Genomic DNA, 20115 nt, shown 5'->3' with positions numbered 1-20115 from the left:
ATAACTGCTGCTACCCCTCTTATTATTGCTAAACATGGCATAAATTAACATCCACCAATCACCCTTTTCCTTGATACACAGTTAAATATTCTATTGTGCGATTGACTTTATATTTGTGCTTCTTTATATTTGTTATTTTTTCTTATTGTTATAATTTTTGTTGTTATTTTTTTAATTATTGTTACACTGTTGTAAGGGACCTGCAAGGTAGCTTTTCATTGGATGGCATCCGTGTAAATACAACTAATCAAACTTTGAAACAGCACACACAAGAATTTTGATTGGACAACAGGTCAAGGCCGAAAAATGTAAAGCTTTCACCACTTTTAAGGCCTCTGCCTTGAATAAGCAAATTGTACATTGTTCTATGATGATATAATCAAATTTTTCTCATTTGTACAATTGGCTTTGTTGTTTGACATTTTTTTCTTCCCATTCTAAAAAGGAAATGGACACAATTCAGCACATAGCAATAACCAGGCTAGCTGCATAAGACAAAGATATTTGTGTGTGTGTGTTTGTCAGCAAATATACTGACAAGGAGACACACAAGGTTTGTACCAATGGAAAGGGTTTTCCTCATACTGTTTTTAAACCATATGTATCATGCACATTAATTATAATTCTCTAGAACCTTGCAGTGAAAAACTGTAGCCATCTTTCTCCTCCCTCCAATGAAGATCTCAGATGCCTGCAAATTATTGACAAGACAAGTGAATAAATACGTTGTCCAAACAGATTTTTGAAATCCATAGTTACCTAAAAAACAATTGATGAATATTACTAATGAGTGCAATTTTTTTTAATTATATATAACAAATATATATATAACAAATATATACAAATATAACAAATAATTATCTGTAGAATTATAATATTTTTATATTCCAACCATAATCTACCTACACCAAATGAAAATAACTGCAGACATGTTTGATCATGTAACACTAAATCATTCTTAAGGAACCATTAAAATGTTCTTTGGTTCCTCAATAAATGTATATGGGTTATGGGTATGGGTTTCAAATGTGAGGCATTTCAAATGAAATAACCCCTAAAGGATCCATCAGGTAACTGACTCTCCACTCTCACATATTCCCTTTCTTCTTCTCTTTGTTATTGCTTAGCAGACCGTTTTTCAGTCACCAGGGTGCTATACTTACATTATATGGTCGAATATATTAAGGCTGTATTCACAAGCACAAGACCAAGTAGCCGACCAGAGTCATTTCTGAGAAAGGGACATTGTGAAAGCAAAAGGACACTAGTGTTATTGCCGTCGTTATGTGATAGATGACCGTAACCTGATGGCTGTGCAATATCATCAACATGTAATCAAAACTAATCTGAAAACAGCAGGCAGCTAAAAGGTGCTTCCCTGATAATTATCACCATTGTCTTGTGTGAGGGGTTATTAGCTGTCGGATATGAGCAGAAAATAGGTTGACATCATTATGATTGATGACAGCATCCTGTTGTTGTCAGGAGCTGTGGCTCTCTGCTGCACAATATAATTGAAAATCGATAGTAAGCAGCAGAAGCAATTTTGTAGAAAGTTATGTTATTTTATAGTTCATAACACTAGTTTACAAGGTTTAAGTACTTGCCTTTTTTTTGCCTAAAATGTAGATATGGTAATAAGCTATCATAATAAACTGCAAATACCATGGCTCATTTAACAGTTTATATGGAGTTTTCGGACCTCCAGTATGTAAGCATCAGCTGGACGAGGTCTTTACTGACATTTTCAACCTGTCACTGGCTCAGGCTGTTGTCCCAACATGCTCCGAGACCACAACCATTGTGCCAGTGCCAACACAGTCAACTGTGTCTAGCCTGAATGACTTCGCATTCACCCCCGCGATCATGAAGTGCTTCGAAAGACTAGTTCTGGCCCACTTTAAGTCATGCCTCCCCCCAACACTGGATCCCTACCAGTCTGCCTCCGGTCAAACCGGTCTACAGAGGACGGCATCTCCACGGCTCTACACTCTGCCCTGACCCACCTGGACAAGTCACAACCCAGTTCTCATCAATGGCACTGAGGTGGAGCGTGTGTCGAGCTTCAAATTCCTGGGTGTCCACATCTCAGAGGACCTCTCCTGGGCCCTCAACACCTCAACCCTGGTCAAAAGGTGCCAGCAGCACCTGTACTTTTTGCGGTTGCCTAACCATACCCCCCCACCTCTCAGGGACCTTGTCGCACTACTCCCTTTGTACTCCTCTGACACTGCCTAGCAAAGTCTGATAATGGATTCTGTTGTACAGGTACGTGTCTACCTCAGGGACCTCATTGCTGCTATCTCTGCATCCCGGTTGCACATGCTACCTTATTCTTTCACATCTATACATTCCACTTGTAATATACTTCTATTTGCACTTCTGATTAGATGCTAACTGCATTTCGTTGTACTTGTACTTGTTCAATGAAAATAACGTTTAATATAATCTAATCTAAGAATCATTATTTGAGATGACATACAATACCCATTTTCTTGAGACTGTAGTCAGTCAGAATAGTGTATTTGTAATTTTGGTGAAAATACCCTTTTCAGAATTGTCATGCTAAAACATGGAGATGGCAGGAGAAGCCTGATGTGGAGGTCCTGGTCTGCAGTTTTGAAGTCAGTTGGACGTACTGCCAAATTCTCTGAAAGCATGTCTGATGTGGCTCATGGTAGAGAAATGAACTTTCAACCACTCTGGGGTACATTCCTTAGTTTAGTGTGCCAACTGCATGATCCCTCATAACTTGATCTGTGTAATTGTGTTGTGTGACAAAAATGCACATTTTGGTTTGGCCTTTTTCTGTCTCAATCCCAAGGTGCACCTGTGTAATCATAGTGCTGTTTAATAACCTTGATATGTCACACCTGTCAGATGGACAGATCGTCTTGACTAAGAAAACATTCTCACTAACAGGGATGGAAACAATTCTGTTTACAAATTATGAGCAAATTAAGCTTTTTGTGTATTTAGAAGAATTCGGGAACTTTTTATTTCAGGCCATGAAACATGGGACCAACACTTCAGATGTGTTTAGATTTTTGTTCAGTGTACATGCATATGTTACAAATAAAATGACTTACATTACTTTGGCCCATCATTGCCTATAGTTCAGCATTAAACACTGGTTTCATCCAAACTCATCCCCAAACTTAAAGCTTTGAGTCAGTACGCCACTCGATTGCTTAGGCAACTGACAACTCCTCTCCATGGCACTTTGTTCTGAGCAGTAGCCTTCTCCAGCTCATTCCACCCCACCCTGGGAATCTCTGTTTAAGGTATACACAAAGCTCTGTATTTTTGGGCAACATATAGAATTTAAACAATCAACATACTGCCAAAAACCTGAAGACTGTTTTATGTGTTTTTCCAACTTAATCAACTTTAGCCTTGTAAAGGATTCTTACATTTTTGTCTTGCCTACCATTGAAGGACCTAAACAGTTATACCAGAGCTAAAATCATAGGAGGTAGAAAGTCAAATGGTTTGTGTCTGTTGTCCTGGAACAGATGAAACCTCTGACAGGCTAGACGAGAAGATGTGAGCTTCCCATTTCAACAAAGGCCAGGGTCCTCTTTTTGAAATGAAGGTGGTACAGTATTTACCAAGGGGCTGGATCTCAACCATATCAAGTCATTCAAAAACTCTTTCCACTACAACAATATGTTTTCAGGGAGCTACGTGGTAAGCTTTAGGGTCTCAGACTATAGCAGCACCTGCTCTCATCCCTCTTATATTATCTCTCTTCTATGGCTGTATGGACCCAAACACTGCAATTAGGCTTAACATTGATTTGCTGAAGGGAAAATATATCAGCTATTCAATGTTTAGAAATTAGTGTTTAAATTAGCAACAGGGAATAATAGTAACCATTTGAAATGGATATTGTTTGAGTTAAACACACTCACACACTTAGTCTACATGATGATGACTTGTGTGTCTCAGTGTGACTAGAGTCCAATCCCTGAACCACATCATCTGTTAGATATACGGCATAGTCTCAGATTAGCAAGGTACATTTCTGGCTTCACGACTGTTATATCTTTAGTGACATTTTCCTTTCCGTAGTTCACTTCTGCCACACACACACACACACAGGATTATTTTCCATGCCTTATGATATCTTACTACTGCAGAAAAGCATACCAAATGAGCAGTTGCTCACTAATGCTATCATAAAGGGCAGTGAAGCTGACAATATCATCTTCAAAGAGAACTTATGAGAAACATATCCCTTTAAGCTTTATTAACATAGAGCATCTGTAAAATGGAAATGTGTAATTTGTGTGATACTACAAAATTGTGTCAATTATCACAACATATTGCACTTCCCTTTGTGCAACATCAATGATGCTCCCTGTACATCAGGAGACCGTTTCAAAACTAGCTGTTGGCTATTACATTGTAAAGATGGATGATGTTGATGATCAAATGTTATCTAGGTGGTTGCATTGCACACTGCACTGTTTTCTTGAATTAAAATGTCCTTCTCCACCAGAGTAACTTATGGTTTTGTTCCTTATCAGTGGATAAGCTTTCTTTTGGCACCCCTGTGCATTCTTTGCAGAATAGCCCAGCTTCTTTATTTTCAGAGGAAAGCATCACAATGTCTGACACTCAGTGTTTTTGCACATGTCTAATTAAAAAACATGTCTGATATTAATGTTGAAAGCATCATGTCTGACAGTGCATATCAGCCTATTCACTGCACATACAGATGGCAAGGAGGTCTAGTCCAACACAGGCATTTCTGCCATGGCCAAGAGGGACCATATGTCCCTGCTGTCTTTAGTCTGCTAGGCGTTCTCTACATATGGGGCTTAACGCTATTAAGCATGAGGTTCTTGACCTCAAAGGCGTTTCTGTCTACGCGTGCATGAGTAGTGAACCTACTGTAGATATTTGTTAGCAGTTGCCCAACTGACAGCCCCAACAATGTCAACAGGCAGGTTTTCAGGATGGTGGTATTCACCAAAGACGTATACATATTTCAGGCAGGTAAGTGTGATTTTATGTTATGTTTTACTATAATCCATGTATTAAACAAGATCATGTTTAATGTAAAGTTTAATGTTTTAGGTACAAGGTCCCAAGACTGCCATATGCTGTCAAAGAACGGACGCCCACATACTTCCCTTGTTAAAATACTTTATAAGAAACGCATCACTGACAGATCAATTTCAGCAGGCAGTACTAGCTAACGTTTCAGTACAAAACGTTACGTTAAAGTAAACAGATTTTATAGCTGATCAGCAAATACGGCTACATGTAAGTAAGGCTACATGTACAGCATGGCCACTTGGCATTAAATCAGACAGGGGATTAACGTTAGCTGGAGCAAGCTAGTCAGATAATCCGAATATTGAGTTAAATATGGAGTATCCCAGAGCTTGACCTTTTCCTTCCCAGCACGTGTGGGGGAAAACATTTTGTAGGCGCGTAGTCTTCTAAAGCTAGAATCACAACTGTTCCTGTGCCCTGCGGCGTGGCTACATTAAAATTGTCCACAGTACGTGCATTAATGAGGGAAATGGGTGCCTAGAGCCCTGATTGTCGATACAACATAATGACTCAACATCTAACCTGGTGACAGCAGTTTCGCTTTGTTTCCGTTTACTGTTACCAAAGAAACAGCCTGGCCAATCAAAAGTAGTGTAGAAAGGACACCCACCTCAGTAACCAATCTAATCGTATCTTGTTGCAAAGTTAACCCGTTTGAAACAAGCCAAGCTATTTGAAAGTAAGATCAACAAGAGAAGTTGGAAGCGCAAGACAAAGGCAGCTCCAGACATTGTTAAGCACTAGCTAGCTAAACAAGGTAATACTTTTGGAAATGTTTATAAAATAAGATACTTGTTTCAATGCTGCAACGTGTGTGAACGCACAAGGCTGTTAACGCGTTACAGTAGTTCGCTAGCTAGCTAAAGTTGTTAGCTTGCTGACCAATCTGTCATAGAAATGTAGCTACTACTACTGTATATCTTGCTACCTAACTGTATAACGGTAACTAGTTAGTTAAATTAACGCCAGCTAACTATCGACATGTAGCATAAACTGTGTTGATTAAATTGAACATACCCACCAAGTTTACAGTAGTCTGTTAAACAGCTTACGAGAGTCTGAACGTACTCCTGCATTTTCCAGGCTTTACCTTGCTCTCGTTTGAGGAAAGCACTATCGCCCCAGAGAGTCAAGTTTGTCTAATGGATGTGCATCCTTTTGCATTCACCCGTCATCATTTAAGGAAGAGAGGCTTGGCATGGCCCACATCAAAAGGCAGATTGCCAGACTATGATCTCTGGATCTACTCCAATGTACCCATTGCCAGATACAACGAAGATGCCGTTTTCATCATTATTTACACAGCCAGAACACCTGAAAAAATTACCACCTATAGGACAATGCGGTTTATTGCCCTTTAGTTCAGCACAATGTAAATCATAGTTACCTCCTCCACAGCATTATATCCAACACCACACACACCCAAGCCATGTGCTATTCATACACTTTCTGTCCCATACCATACTCTGATTTAGAAGTGGTCTAAATGGGATACCATCAATTTTAGAAACCCTTTCTATTAGAAAGCTATTAGACTTCTCAATACTTGAACTGGAATGACTGCACAAATGCACTCAATTTAAACTTCAAATACTGTCTGTTTTCATCCCTATATTTATTCACACTGCACTCTTTATTAGTATATTGTGTCCTTATTATTATTTTTAAATGTATGTTTTATTTATTTACTTAATTATGTTGTTGCACTGTTGTGCGGAAACCTGCCTGTACTATATATGATTGTTGATTGGTCCACACCTTCACTATTCTTTTCCTAGGGCAATTAAAACTCCAAAGTTGAACTGTTAGTTGATCCCATTTTTTTTTTTTTACATTCAAGTATCTGGTTGTTGAATTCACCAAAACCATCACCAAAACCAACTTTATATTGGTCGTGCTCCCCAAAAATACAATAGTTATCTTGTTGTTTTTAAGTGTATAATCTTTGTCGATGTGCAATCTGTCATCTTGAGTAGAGCAGCTTTTCACTATTGTTCCTGTTTGAACAACTACTTGCATTTTTCTTTGTCTTAATTCAGATGTCTTCGGATGAAGATCTGAGCAGTCCAGTTCTGCCAGGGGACTCAGATCAGGGCAGTTCAGTCTCCTCTGAGCTGCAGGTAAAAGCACATATTTTTAGAAAGCGTAAAGAGATATACTATTTCATGATAAAAAGTACCTAATCACGGACAATTTGTGAGGGATCATTTGGTCAGAGAAGGCATTGTACTCTAAAATGAATGAAAAGGAAATTATGTTTCTCAGTCACACTGTACCATCAATGCCAGGGAGCAGTTCAAATGGTCTCTGCATCGTGTGGTTATCATACAAGATCACCTTGCCTTATTATGCTATCCTTGTGGTAAGTCAAGACACATTTGTGAGCTCAATTGTAGTTATTGGCGGGTCAATGCATTGTCCTTCAAACGTTGGCAAGTACTTCCTGGATAAGCAAGTAGTGTAATAAAAAGCAGAACAGCTTGGCAAGATGTGCTTTAGAGGACATATCTTGAGCTTCTTGAGCCTGCTGGAAGTGGCAGCGATGAGACAAAATCTTAAAGGCAAATTAGACCTAATGATATTGGGAAGGGAGAACAAAAAAAAGGAACCAGGCAAGCCTAGTTCTGCCGGACTGCGATTAGAAGGGATGAATGTTGTTACTCCTGGCTGGATTTGGTCTGCGCTTTCCTATGCGGTAGACTGTCTTTAACCACTACACTATATGTGTGTAGAGATGTGTTGTCTGTTTACTTCTGCATTGTTAAACCAATTAAACTCCACGGATCTTGAAACTAGTTCCTTACATTAGCTAACATCCAAATAGATATAACAGGGTCGCTACACTACATTTAACACGTTAAATTAGAAAGAGATTACTGTAGATGGCTAGTGTGGAATCTGAGCATTAACAATTACAATATGAATGTATCTAACACTAGCTAATAGCTGTACAGTACCTATAATGAAAACAATGACTCCAGTCACTCCATTGTTGGTTCCACTATGCTATGTGAACTATGCTATGTAAATCGAAATCGAGAGGAATGTGTTCCTTGTCGGTGCAGTTCATCCATCGCATTAAAACCATAAACAGTTTTACTTTAGGCTTAGTATAATGTAGCCAGCAAAGTTTTAGTCTGGCTGTACAGTACCTTTAATGAAAACAATTACTTCAATCACTCCATGGCTGGTTCGTAGCCAACCATTACGCTATGTGAACTTCGCTATGCAAATCAAGAGCAATATGTTCGTCCATTGCAATATAACCGTAAACAGTTTTATTTTAGGCTTACTATAACATAGCTACTGAAACTTGTAGCCAGTGAAGTTTTAGTCTATCTGGAACAAATTTGTTTTGTACGTGGCGAGGATCGAATGCCAATTGCCTACGCGACAGTCCGCCTCTCTAACCACTACGCTATTTAACAATGGTCAGGCAGGCAGGAACTCACTCGGTAAGAGACATTTGCTCTTACACGGCCCGGCAAAAACAGGGTATTGGAAAAATATATAATAACGGGAAATTAAGCTGACAGCATCTAAAATATGTCTTCCGTCTCCAGAAATAAAAGTTAAATGACCCCCAGGGTATTTCTTAAGGAAACCACTTCAAGTCACATTTTCCCCACAACACATTCTGTGATTTCCACTCTCTTGCTCAACTAAACATGTAATCTGTCTCTACATATATTTATATATTAGGGTGACATTTTCACATAGGTACATTTTATATAGGGCTGTTTACATTGTAAGTTCAGAAATACATAGAGTAGGAATAGAAATATTTAGAGTTTTAAAATAATTAATGTTTTATGTAATGAAGGTAATTAAAACTGCTATTTTCTCCTCGATTGCAATATAATTTGTTCTGTGTTGAGTGCTTGTTTCCTTCCTGGAGCTCACAACTTGAATGCGCATCATGATGAGAGGGATTTTTCCATCCCATAGAACACATAACATGGCGATGATGTAAATACAATATATTCTATTCTATAATGGGGTTGTTTTGTTTGCAGAAGATAATTAAACAGGGACCTATAGAAGGGTTGGGGTAAATTACATTTTAATTCCAGTCAATTCAGAAGGTAAACCAAATTCCAAATGTTGCGCATGAAAGATAATTGGAATTAAAATGAGATGTATAATATACTTCCTCAATGCATTTAAATTAAATGGGCCCCAGCTTCTGATAAGCAGCAAGATTCTGAGTTCCCTATCGGTCTTGTTCTCTTGTTATGGACAGGATGAGTATGAAGAACTTCTCCGCTATGCAGTGGTCACTCCTAAGTATCAGCCACAGCCTGCTAGTCAACTGCAGCTTCTTAGCGTCTCACAATTGCCTGTGGACGGACGGAGTTCCCGCGGAAACGATGAGGCGGGGTCCCATCACTCAGCAGGTATATTGGGCCCCTGCTCACCCACACCCTCCCCGAAACCGGTTGTATTAAGCTGCTCTGACAGGCACACAGCTTGAGGCCCTCCGCATCACTCTCTTCAAATGATCAACTGTCGTAAAGGATTTGGGTTTTCTGTCTTTTAAGTAATGCTCTTGTCTCTGTCGTGTGTTTGTATTATTATTTTTTTTACCCCGGCCCCGCATGGACTCAAATGCATCAAGGCCCACTGTGTTTCTTCCCAAAGTACCACTAACATTTAAATGAAGTAGTTCAGCAGACACTCTTATCCAGAGATTATGTATATTTCCGTACTTTTTGTCAACAATAAAGTGATGTCAGGGCGTATTATTTTAAGTGTCTTATTGAAGTCTCAACGGCTTCTAATCGGGCAATTTTGCTTGACCACACCTGATTGAAATAATTCAAGTTCATAATGATGTGGAGCACACAGTCACGTGAGCCTGGTGTGCCAGATCTGCCACTGACTGCCGGCCACTTCATTAGGGACACCTGCTTGCTATCGGCAATAGCCAAACACGCTGCAACTCATCATATAAACCCACGATAAAGAGGTTTAGTAGTTGTTCAGCCAAACATTAGAATGGGGCACAATCATCCCACCTTAACCGCGAGGTGATTGTTGCTGCCAGATGTGTTGGTTCCAGTGTCTCAGAAACGGCTGACCTCCTGGGTTCTTCCTGTACCATGGTCTTCTGAGTCTACAAAGAATATTGTGATAATCAAAATAAACGTCAAGCGAGTTGCAGTTCTGTGTGCGTAAACACCTAGTTAATGAGAACGGGTGAGAATCGCCAGACTCATTCAGTCTTACAGAAAGGCCACAAATACTCAAATATCCTCACTTTACAAATGTGGTGTGCAGAACGGCATCTCTGAATGAACAGCGTGTTCTCTCTTCGCTACCACGAGCGTGCTTACGCTCAGTCCATCAGTCTTTTCTCCACACTATGGCATTCCCAATTGTTGCCGAGCTTAAACTGTCATGGAGCGGTGCACTGGGACGTAAAAGCATGCAGGATTCTGTGTGCCTGATTGGTAATGATATGCTGGCATCCTGCCCAAACTGCTCTTTAGAGTGCAAGCTTCTGCTCTCTGCAGGATTTAATTAAGATGTTGACATAAATGCATTCCTGGATGAAGAGTCAGTCTTCTTACTTAGCATTCCTACCATCACACTGACTGTCTGCCTTTCTGTCTCTCTCCCTCTCTCCGGCCCTCCCTCCCGGTCAGTTTCAGAAGCTGAAGATAGAAGCAGGAGGGTGAAGTCAGCACGGACCTCCCCTCTTACAACAGAGCCGAGGGCGCAGTCACACACATTGGAGGGTAAATACAACTCTCCAACACAGAGGGCCATATGACCTAACTTGACTTGGCTCAATAAAAATCATTCTGAAGACCATGAGATAACACAATAATAGGTTGATGTGGTTCTTCATCATGTTTGTGTGACTGAAAATGAGTCACACAAGGCTCTCATCCTCCAGGTAATGAAGGGTTGGCTGGCAGGTTGTCTGTTGTCTCACAACGATTGCAGACGCCTTCTGAGAGGTGTACACACAGCAGCCCAGACCAACTGGTGACCCCGGTGACAGAGATGTTCATCTCTGAGGAGAACATGAACAAGATGGAGAACGTCTTAGACACCTGGAGCGACAACCTCAAGGTTTGCAGCCCTTCGTCCTAATAGAACGTATTGTAGATATTCACTGCCTGCGGGTGTATTTTTAGGTTGGTGATGCACATAACCTACACCCTAAGACGTATGAGACTGTGTTCTAGGCATAGCCTACACCCTAAGACGTATGAGGCTGTGTTCTAGGCATAACCTACACCCTAAGACGTATGAGACTGTGTTCTAGGCATGACCTACACCCTAAGACGTATGAGGCTGTGTTCTAGGCATAACCTACACCCTAAGACGTATGAGGCTGTGTTCTAGGCATAACCTACACCCTAAGACGTATGAGACTGTGTTCTAGGCATGACCTACACCCTAAGACGTATGAGGCTGTGTTCTAGGCATAACCTACACCCTAAGACGTATGAGGCTGTGTTCTAGGCATAACCTACACCCTAAGACGTATGAGGCTGTGTTCTAGGCATAACCTACACCCTAAGACGTATGAGGCTGTGTTCTAGGTATAACCTACACCCTAAGACGTATGAGGCTGTGTTCTAGGCATAACCTACACCCTAAGACGTATGAGGCTGTGTTCTAGGCATAACCTACACCCTAAGACGTATGAGGCTGTGTTCTAGGCATGACCTACACCCTAAGACGTATGAGGCTGTGTTCTAGGCATAACCTACACCCTAAGACGTATGAGGCTGTGTTCTAGGTATAACCTACACCCTAAGACGTATGAGGCTGTGTTCTAGGCATAACCTACACCCTAAGACGTATGAGACTGTGTTCTATGGATTTATCGTGTAATGCCTGATAAGCCTTATCAGATGTCTCTCTTGACTAATCAGGAACTCATCTGATTTTGCTAGTCCCCCACCAATTAAATCAGAAAGGGGACTGTCTAACATGTTGGGTCTGTTCCTTCGATTACGTATCAGGGGATTTCTATTGCCCTACTGTGCTTTTTTTTTTTACATAACTTGGGTGAATGATGTGTCTTGCTATTGAGAACTGGGATTTTCTTGTAGAGACCTAAAAAGTCCATTAACATATTTGCATATAGAAAATTCCCTGACCACACCAAGCTGCTATGTAACTCAGTCAGAGCAGCAGTCTGAGCATCAAAATGCATTTTCCCATGATTGAGATGAAATGGTTATTAGGCTACTGGGGAGAATTATCACCTAAGATCGAATATGGTGATGTTTTCTGTTATATGCCATTAGGTGAATGATGTGACTTCTCTGTTGGGAGCTGACATTTTCAGTTTGCCCGTTGACCGGCACAAGACTTGTCAATACATCTTTGCATGTTTTTTTATGGAGAATTCATTTGCTGCACCAAGCCGCTGTGTTGCCCAGTGGTCAGCGCAGTTTTGTAGAACTATATTTTTCAGTGCCGAAACATCAAGGCTGCCGACTCCTATCAGTAATATTTAACAGAAAAGTGGAGGACAGCGTGTTTGGTATTGGTTGGTATTATCTGTGTTGTGTCATTGCAGAGGGAAGTTGTGTTTCCTGATTCTTGTCAGTGATTGGTCCCTGTCTCCATCGTCTCCGCCCAGGCCAACGTGTTGATGGAGCTGAGGAAATGGAAGCTGGCCTTCACGGAGCAGCACAGGCTGGAGATGAGGAAGGAGAGGGACAAGCATGCTGCCTGTATAGCTGGCCTCAATGCAGAGATGGACACCCTGAAGGAACTGCTCCACACATATGAGACCTCCAACCAGAGGAAGGATGAGGTATGGTGCATATACCTACACACACACACACACACACACTGGTAGGGCCGTTAAAGGCATGTAATAACATTGTCTTCCACAGTGTTGGCGGATCCCTAGTTGAATCGTGTGTGGTGTCCCGCTTATTGTTTTTGCTTTTCCGCAGGTGATCGTGAACCTGAGCCATGTGGTGGACAGACAGAGAGAGAGGCTGGAGCTGATGAAGAACTTCACTCACTGGAGACTGCAACACAGTGAGGCCAGAGAGAAGGTGAGAGAAGGGTACATAGAATGCAGTAGTAGGAACAGGGGGGGAGATATACATGACACTATTGCAACATTTTGACAATATCATATTTATTATACAGGATTGATTCTTTGTTTTAAGTATCATATTTTCTCTCTCTGAGAAATTAATGTTGTCTTAACATCTGTAGTCAATTGTACCTTTTAGCATTAACGGTAATCTGGCGGTGTAATGGTTTATGCAAATCTTGAAACTCTATATGATTGACACTTGCATTACCATGTCATTTCATGTTGAACATGCATATATTACCTTCACTTGAATATATTCATTATTTCATTCAATCTAGTCTTAGCGATCTGGTGCCTGATGTTCATGGGCTAAAATAATGATATTTTCAATCACGTGATAAATAATTCAGAACACAATTTTTCAGTACATATTTGACATTATACGTTTGAATCATGTGCATAGTCGTGCTGTCTCCCATGGCTCCTCCCCCTCTGACTCATGGCCCCTCCTCCTCTCCTCACTCCAGGCCCACAGTGCCCGACTGGCAGAGCAGCACTACCGTCTGCAGCTGAAGAGGAAGGTGTGGACAGGCTGGCATGCCCTGATCCAGGGGAGCTGGAAGGAGCGGGTGGAGAAGGCCTGCCGTGCCCGGGCAGAAGAGGTCTGTGTGCACCTTTCAGCTGACTACGAGGACAAGATCGCTGAGGTGAGAAGGAAGGCCTGTTGCTGATGTAGGCCCATCACACACACACAGTTAGTTACTTACCTCAGGCTTATGCAGTATCAAACAGGATCTTGGGTTCCAACACCCTGAAACATGAATTGAAATATTAGTTTTTTGTGGGGATGCACCGATTTGCATCAAACACCCAAGGTTTTAGAAAATGAGATTGGTTTTGCAGGAACCCTTAGGATCCAAACCTGGCATTAACCAAAAATAGATGCCGTTATTATCCACCATTTCACTGAAGGTTTTTACTTGTGATTATTTCCCTGATGTAAAAGACCTGATATTTTACACGTTTAATTTTTGATATTTGTTTTTGGCATTTTATGGTTATTAATTATAGAGTGGAAGAGGGAAATATGGAGCAGAGTCTGCTGAAATAGCAGTAGGCCAGAATGGAAACCAAGCAGCCAGGATTCATGTTCACCAGGCAGCAGCTTACAGCACTAAACCACCCTGGAACACAAACACTTCTAATCTCCTTACTGAACTGATGCCTTCTCCTCTTCAGTAGCTTATCGAACAAAGTATGTAAAAGTGTATGCTGGTAACTGATCCTAAGTCCAATAACTGTGCTTAGAGATCTGTTTTACCAGCAATGTTTTGTAGGCTACTGGAAGGGACATAACATGCTAGTAACACATATTCAATGTCCAGCTTCACCTTACTAAATAGTGTTGGTGGTTTTCTTTAAAAAATCTAATGCATGCAGCAATTTAAATGAACAGGGTAAAGTTATAATATCAAGTCATATCAATGACAGATCCTCCCTCTGTAAGGTTTTACACGGTCAAAAACATTCGCTTTTAAAACAGGTGAAATCCCAATATGTGCTATAATTAAATTAAAGGACATTGCTCACATAACAAACAAATGTGTCTGCTTAAACTGTTGAGTTAATAAGTAGGTGATTGGTATTTAAGTCAGGAAAAAAAAAATCCTATTCACCCCTTATCATTAGTGGTTGATAGCCTGCTCAGGTCTGGTGCCAACAGACCACAGCCAGTACATCATGATCAGAGAAGTGAATTCACAGAGCCATCTCAGAGTGCAGGTCCTGATGGAGAACTGTCAGTAACATTTTCATTTAGAGTGGGAAATTAATTTCTCATGCAACAAATCTCCTTGATTCGTTTGACTAATCAAACCAAAACAAACCATTGTAATTTTACATTAAAAGGATTTATTCATTTATTTATAATACTTATTTTAGCTGGAGACCATATATGAAATTGCACTTGAGCACAGAACAGTAACTAGTACTTTAGACAGTAACTACACTTTAGACAGTAACTACACTTTAGACAGTAACTACACTTTAGACAGTAACTACACTTTAGACAGGTTAGACAGCTGAGAAACGTAATAAACATTGTCTCATACTTTTGTTTAGCGTCAGGTTTTTAAATGTCAAATACACTTTCTGAAAATTTTCCTGTAAATCTGGCCGTGTGGAGAGGTTAATAAAGTTGCTGAGTAATTGCTGCACTAATCGCTGTCCCAGAGAGTGAGCTTGATGGATGGAGGCTGCAGTGAAAGCCCAGTGAAAGAGAATCATGCTGGGTGATATCAGAGTAAAAGCGTAATCGACAGTTTCGTGGAGAATTAGACACAGTGTAGTGGAGCATTGGCTTAACAAAATGTTGAGAGATGGATATTGCAGCCTAGTGTGAGTTAAAGATGTGAACCAAGCTTACCTTCAGTCTTCGTTCGTCAGAAACATCTAGCCCAGGGGTCCCAGCACTCAGCCTTCAATGACATCCCAGGGGCCTCACTGAAAATGTCTCGGCGTTCAGATTAGCATAAAAAGCTCTTCATCCATACTATCCATACTAAATACACAGTACTCCCTGTCTGATGCCATTTAGGTGATGATAATAAACGCGTTGTGCACTCTAAGAACGATGAGACAGCACTCCCTTTTATTCCCTTCCTCTCCTCATTTCTGTCCCCGTTTCTCCTACACTCCCACCCCTCCTCCTCCTCCTCCCTCCTCCTCTTCTTCCGCAGCATGTGGCGGCGGTGGAGGCAGCTCAGGCTGAGATCAGCAGGCTGCGTGGAGAGAGGGAGCACTACGAGGAGACCATGAAGAAGGCCTTCATGAGGGGTGTCTGTGCCCTCAACATGGAGGCCCTCAGCATGTTCCACCCTGGAGAAGGACGCACGGATCACCACATGCACGGTTAATAGTGCGCACGCACACACACTGGAAGGAGTGCCACACCTAATGAATGGAACAGATTGTTAATGTGTGTGTATGTCCCCCAGGCATATCTGATCCATTCAGTTCAACCCGTTGGCTAGTCTTTGTTAGTCTAACACACAGACACTAGGTATAGTCTGCTTCTGTTGACAGTCATAGATTAGTCAAAGTGCGGAGAGGTTATTATTTTGCTGTCTAGTGTTTTGATGGAATATTTTAATTTGCTGATCATGTGGTGCTCTGTGAAGGTTGTAACCTTCCACTAACACTGACCATGTGGTGCTCTGTGAAGGTTGTAACCTTCCACTAACACTGACCATGTGGTGCTCTGTGAAGGTTGTAACCTTCCACTAACACTGACCGTGTGGTGCTCTGTGAAGGTTGTAACCTTCCACTAACACTGACCATGTGGTGCTCTGTGAAGGTTGTAACCTTCCACTAACACTGACCATGTGGTGCTCTGTGAAGGTTGTAACCTTCCACTAACACTGACCATGTGGTGCTCTGTGAAGGTTGTAACCTTCCACTAACACTGACCATGTGGTGCTCTGTGAAGGTTGTAACCTTCCACTAACACTGAAACCTTCCACTAACAATGACCATGTGGTGCTCTGTGAAGGTTGTAACCTGAAGTAAAATATTTACTTCGTCTTTTGTTCTACAACTAACAGAACCCCTGTCTGCAAATGGCAGATTTTGATTGATGTTGGTCAGATTCAATAGAACTGGGTTTATTACATTATCAGCGTGCCCATTATCTGGCTTCATGACTTAAGCCTATGTACACTATTATATGTCTATTCTTATTGGTCTTCCTTCTGCAGATGCTCCGCCCCCTCAGGATGATCCTGACTCTGGTTCATTTGCCCACCTCCAGGCGAGGCCTGGCTCCTCTGCTCAGTTCAGCCCACTCCCCTTTGAACCTCCTCAACCACAGAGTGATGCAGAAAAGACAGTGAGATGCTGACACACACACACACACACACGGAGCATGCAGGGGATTGTTTACTCCTATAGATTGTGGTCTACAAAACCATTAAACATCAAATCATTGAATGTTTTTATTTGTTTTTTAAGCCTTACCATAGTATTTCATATACACCGGTCAGCCATTACATTTAGACCACTGACAGGTGAAGTGAATCACACTGATCATTTCCTTATCATGGCACCTGTCAGTGGGTGGGATTTATTAGGCAGCCTGTGAACATTCTGCCCTCAAAGTTAATGTGTTAGAAGCAGGAAAAATGGGCAAGTGTAAGGATCTGAGCAACTTTGACATGGGACAAATTGTGATGTTACTTTGACACATACCATTTACCTAAGCATTGTTGCACACCATGTACAACCTTTCATGGCAACAATATTCCCTGATGGCATTGGTCTCTTTCAGCAGGATAATGCGCCCTGCCACAAAGCAAAAATGGTTCAGGAATGGGTTAAAGGTGTTGACTTGGTGTTACGAACCCCATGGCCTCCAAATTCCACAGATCTTAATCCAATTGAGCATCTGTGGGATGTGCTGGACAAACAGGTCCAATCCATGGAGGCCCCACCTTGCCACTTACAGGACTTAAAGGATCTGCTGCTAACGTCTTGGTGACAGATACCACAGCACACCTTCAGAGGTCTAGTGGAGTCCATGCCTCGACGGGTCAGGGCTGTTTTGGCGGCAAAAGGGGGACCCACACAATATTAGGCAGGTTGTCATAATGTTATGGCTGATCGGTGTTGGCCTTACCTTGTTCTCATTAGCGTAGCCAGTTCAGCCAGGAAACCCGAGTGGTAATTGGTCAGCAACGCATCAGCTGATGCAGGATCGGTCTTATCACATGCCAGATTTTATACCTGTCTATATAAACCCCAGGTACTCACTCAGTCAGTGTTGAGCTTCTACTAGCATGCAGGTGCACGCCCACCCACCCCCCCTGCCTTCACCTGTTCGAGTCTGTGTTCCTTGTTGGGGGGGATCAGAACTGCGTACCTTGCTCATTGCCATGGGAATTGCATAAATAATAACAATGGTATGTTATTGTGGTAGTATCATATACACGATCATGTGATGGCGATGAGTTACCCTAAAGGAGCAGAACCTAATGCCAAGACTTGCATGTGCAGGGCTGTACATAAGTTCTCTAATAAATGGTTAAACTCATACGTAGTGTTTTCTGTCTGAAATATATATGAGAACAAGGTAAGGTGTGTGTGTGTATATATACTCACACAATCATAAGGCCGTTAGATTGACATGATTTACATTGGAAATGAGCCTTTTCCCCTGGGATGGGCTTTGTTGCTCTCTTGATCTGTGCCCACTCATTCACTCTCCCTTTCTCCATCAGGCGTGTTCCAGTGTCCCAGTCTCCAGGGCTGAAGCGTTCCCCTCCACCACAGTGGTCCACAGCACACTACCGCCAGGGGGCACTGCAAGCTCCCACAGACAGGTTTGTGGCACTGCAAGCTCCCACAGACAGGTTTGTGGCACTGCAAGCTCCCACAGACAGGTTTGTGGCACTGCAAGCTCCCACAGACAGGTTTGTGGCACTGCAAGCTCCCACAGACAGGTTTGTGGCACTGCAAGCTCCCACAGACAGGTTTGTGGCACTGTCTCTGGGACTGTATCTTTCTCAGTCTTTATCAAAAACCAAGTGGAAGCTCATGGGTGTTTATTGACTCTTTCCTTATGATCATCATGTGAATCAGGTCAGTTCACGGATGATCACGTCTGGCCAACAGAAAGCCTCCAAAACTGTGACTGCTCGCATCACTGCACGTTCTGACCTCCGCACTCCCAGCTCTGTCCGTGTTCCCAGCCACCTCCAGGTCATGGGTGTGGCTCCTCCAATGAGCTCTGTGGTCGTGGAGCGGCATCACCCAGTCACACAGGTAAAACATCATCACAAAACGTGGGTATTTTTCCAAAGTTCATTTTGGATCTGTAGAAACACACGTCGGGGGTTGGGGAATGGACCTCTGCCTTCATCAGTATTTCAAATATGTTTTATTTTGTCTCTTCAGGGAAAACATATTGAGAACGAATTCAAATTTTCACAATTCTCATGTGCCATGACAATATAACTTTAAAGCAAGAATATAACTCACAGAAAATGCAGTATCATTACAATATTTAAAACCTATGAATAAAAACACATTTAATCAACAATCAGCAGTCTTCTAAAAAAAGAAGGTTCTAGACCGTGAGCTCTGCTAGCAGCTCATTCCACTTCTGTGAGGCATAACAACTGAAAGCGGTTTTACCGAGCTCTGAGACCACCCTATGTGTATCCGTCATTAGTTTGTCATTTGTCATACTGTAATTTCTTGTTTTAAACTTGATGAGGTTTCTCTCTCTTCTCTAGCTCACGGTGGGTCAGGCCACTGCAGCCAAGTTCCCCCGCTCCTCCTCTTCTCAGCAAGCCCAAGGCCCCTCCAGCAGCAAGAGTTCCTCCAGAACAAACGCAGCGTACCACATACACTCTATCAAAGTGGTTGACTAAACACACATACGCATACAGAAAACCATATAAAATAGAAACATTTCACTCAGTGTGTGTATACCCTAATACAAAGACCCTTCTGGACTTGGCCATGCCAAGAAAACATGTACATTTGAGTATTCTTAAATATTCTAGACACGCCACACCTCTCTCACTCACACACATCACTATTACATCACTATTACAAAAGGGCTATGAAGGGCTATGAAGGAGACCTTTTGTAACAGCTCTTAGAGCTGTGCTTTGAATCCCAGGAAAAAATATTTTTCAAACACACTGAATAAGTTGGATATAACCCTACAATTGAAATCCGATGGATGTAACTCCCTTTTTATAGAGCATTTAACAATTACATTTTATCTGTAATATAGTGAAGGACTGAAGCCCTTACAAATTTGTTTGAATGTTTTTATTGTTTCTTTTTTAAATCATGACTGTTTTGTATGAAAGGACATTTTAGCATCTGTAGTCAAGTTCAAAACTATTAAAGCCATATTTTAATATCTTTGCCATCGGCTGCCCTAAAAATCTTTACTGTAAATTGATGAAACATCAATGAAACAAACTGCAATTAAATGTGATTCTAGAATAACTTTC

The 20115-nt window shown here is 41.6% G+C and overlaps 1 protein-coding gene and 1 long non-coding RNA gene across 3 annotated transcripts; one reads left to right on the top strand and one right to left on the bottom strand.

Annotated features, from left to right (window-relative positions):
* Positions 1–4914: 4914 nt before the first annotated feature.
* On the top strand, positions 4915–20028 carry poc5 (POC5 centriolar protein homolog (Chlamydomonas)). 2 transcript variants are annotated; one of them, XM_010876474.5, is made up of 13 exons: positions 4915–5004; positions 7107–7187; positions 9311–9464; positions 10716–10808; positions 10970–11148; positions 12677–12853; positions 12999–13103; positions 13618–13797; positions 15829–16000; positions 16846–16976; positions 18364–18465; positions 18725–18907; positions 19381–20028. In XM_010876474.5, the coding sequence occupies exons 1-13, from the start codon at positions 4942–4944 to the stop codon at positions 19516–19518; spliced, it is 1758 nt and encodes a 585-aa protein (XP_010874776.3). In that variant the 5' UTR covers positions 4915–4941; the 3' UTR covers positions 19519–20028. The 2 variants fall into 2 exon arrangements, with proteins under 2 accessions (XP_010874776.3, XP_010874777.2); XM_010876475.5 differs by lacking the exon at positions 4915–5004 and adding an exon at positions 5703–5824.
* LOC109616466 lies at positions 13687–15766 on the bottom strand. Its single transcript, XR_002197605.2, has 3 exons — positions 15516–15766; positions 13858–13901; positions 13687–13775 (listed from the first exon to the last, which is right to left on the bottom strand). It is a non-coding gene; the product is annotated as an uncharacterized LOC109616466 (long non-coding RNA).
* Positions 20029–20115: the final 87 nt, after the last annotated feature.

The sequence above is a fragment of the Esox lucius genome, chromosome 13, assembly GCF_011004845.1.
Source record: "Esox lucius isolate fEsoLuc1 chromosome 13, fEsoLuc1.pri, whole genome shotgun sequence".
In the NCBI taxonomy this organism is placed as follows: domain Eukaryota; kingdom Metazoa; phylum Chordata; class Actinopteri; order Esociformes; family Esocidae; genus Esox; species Esox lucius.
This window is presented reverse-complemented; position numbering and strand designations above follow the sequence as displayed.

Coding starts and splice junctions, on each gene's coding strand:
- poc5 (XM_010876474.5), top strand. CDS start 4,942: ATGTCAACAGGCAGGTTTTCAGGATGGTGGTATTCACCAAAGACGTAT. Junction 13,798..15,828: donor ACGAGGACAAGATCGCTGAG/GTGAGAAGGAAG, acceptor CTTCTTCCGCAG/CATGTGGCGGCGGTGGAGGC. Junction 18,466..18,724: donor CTGCAAGCTCCCACAGACAG/GTTTGTGGCACT, acceptor CATGTGAATCAG/GTCAGTTCACGGATGATCAC.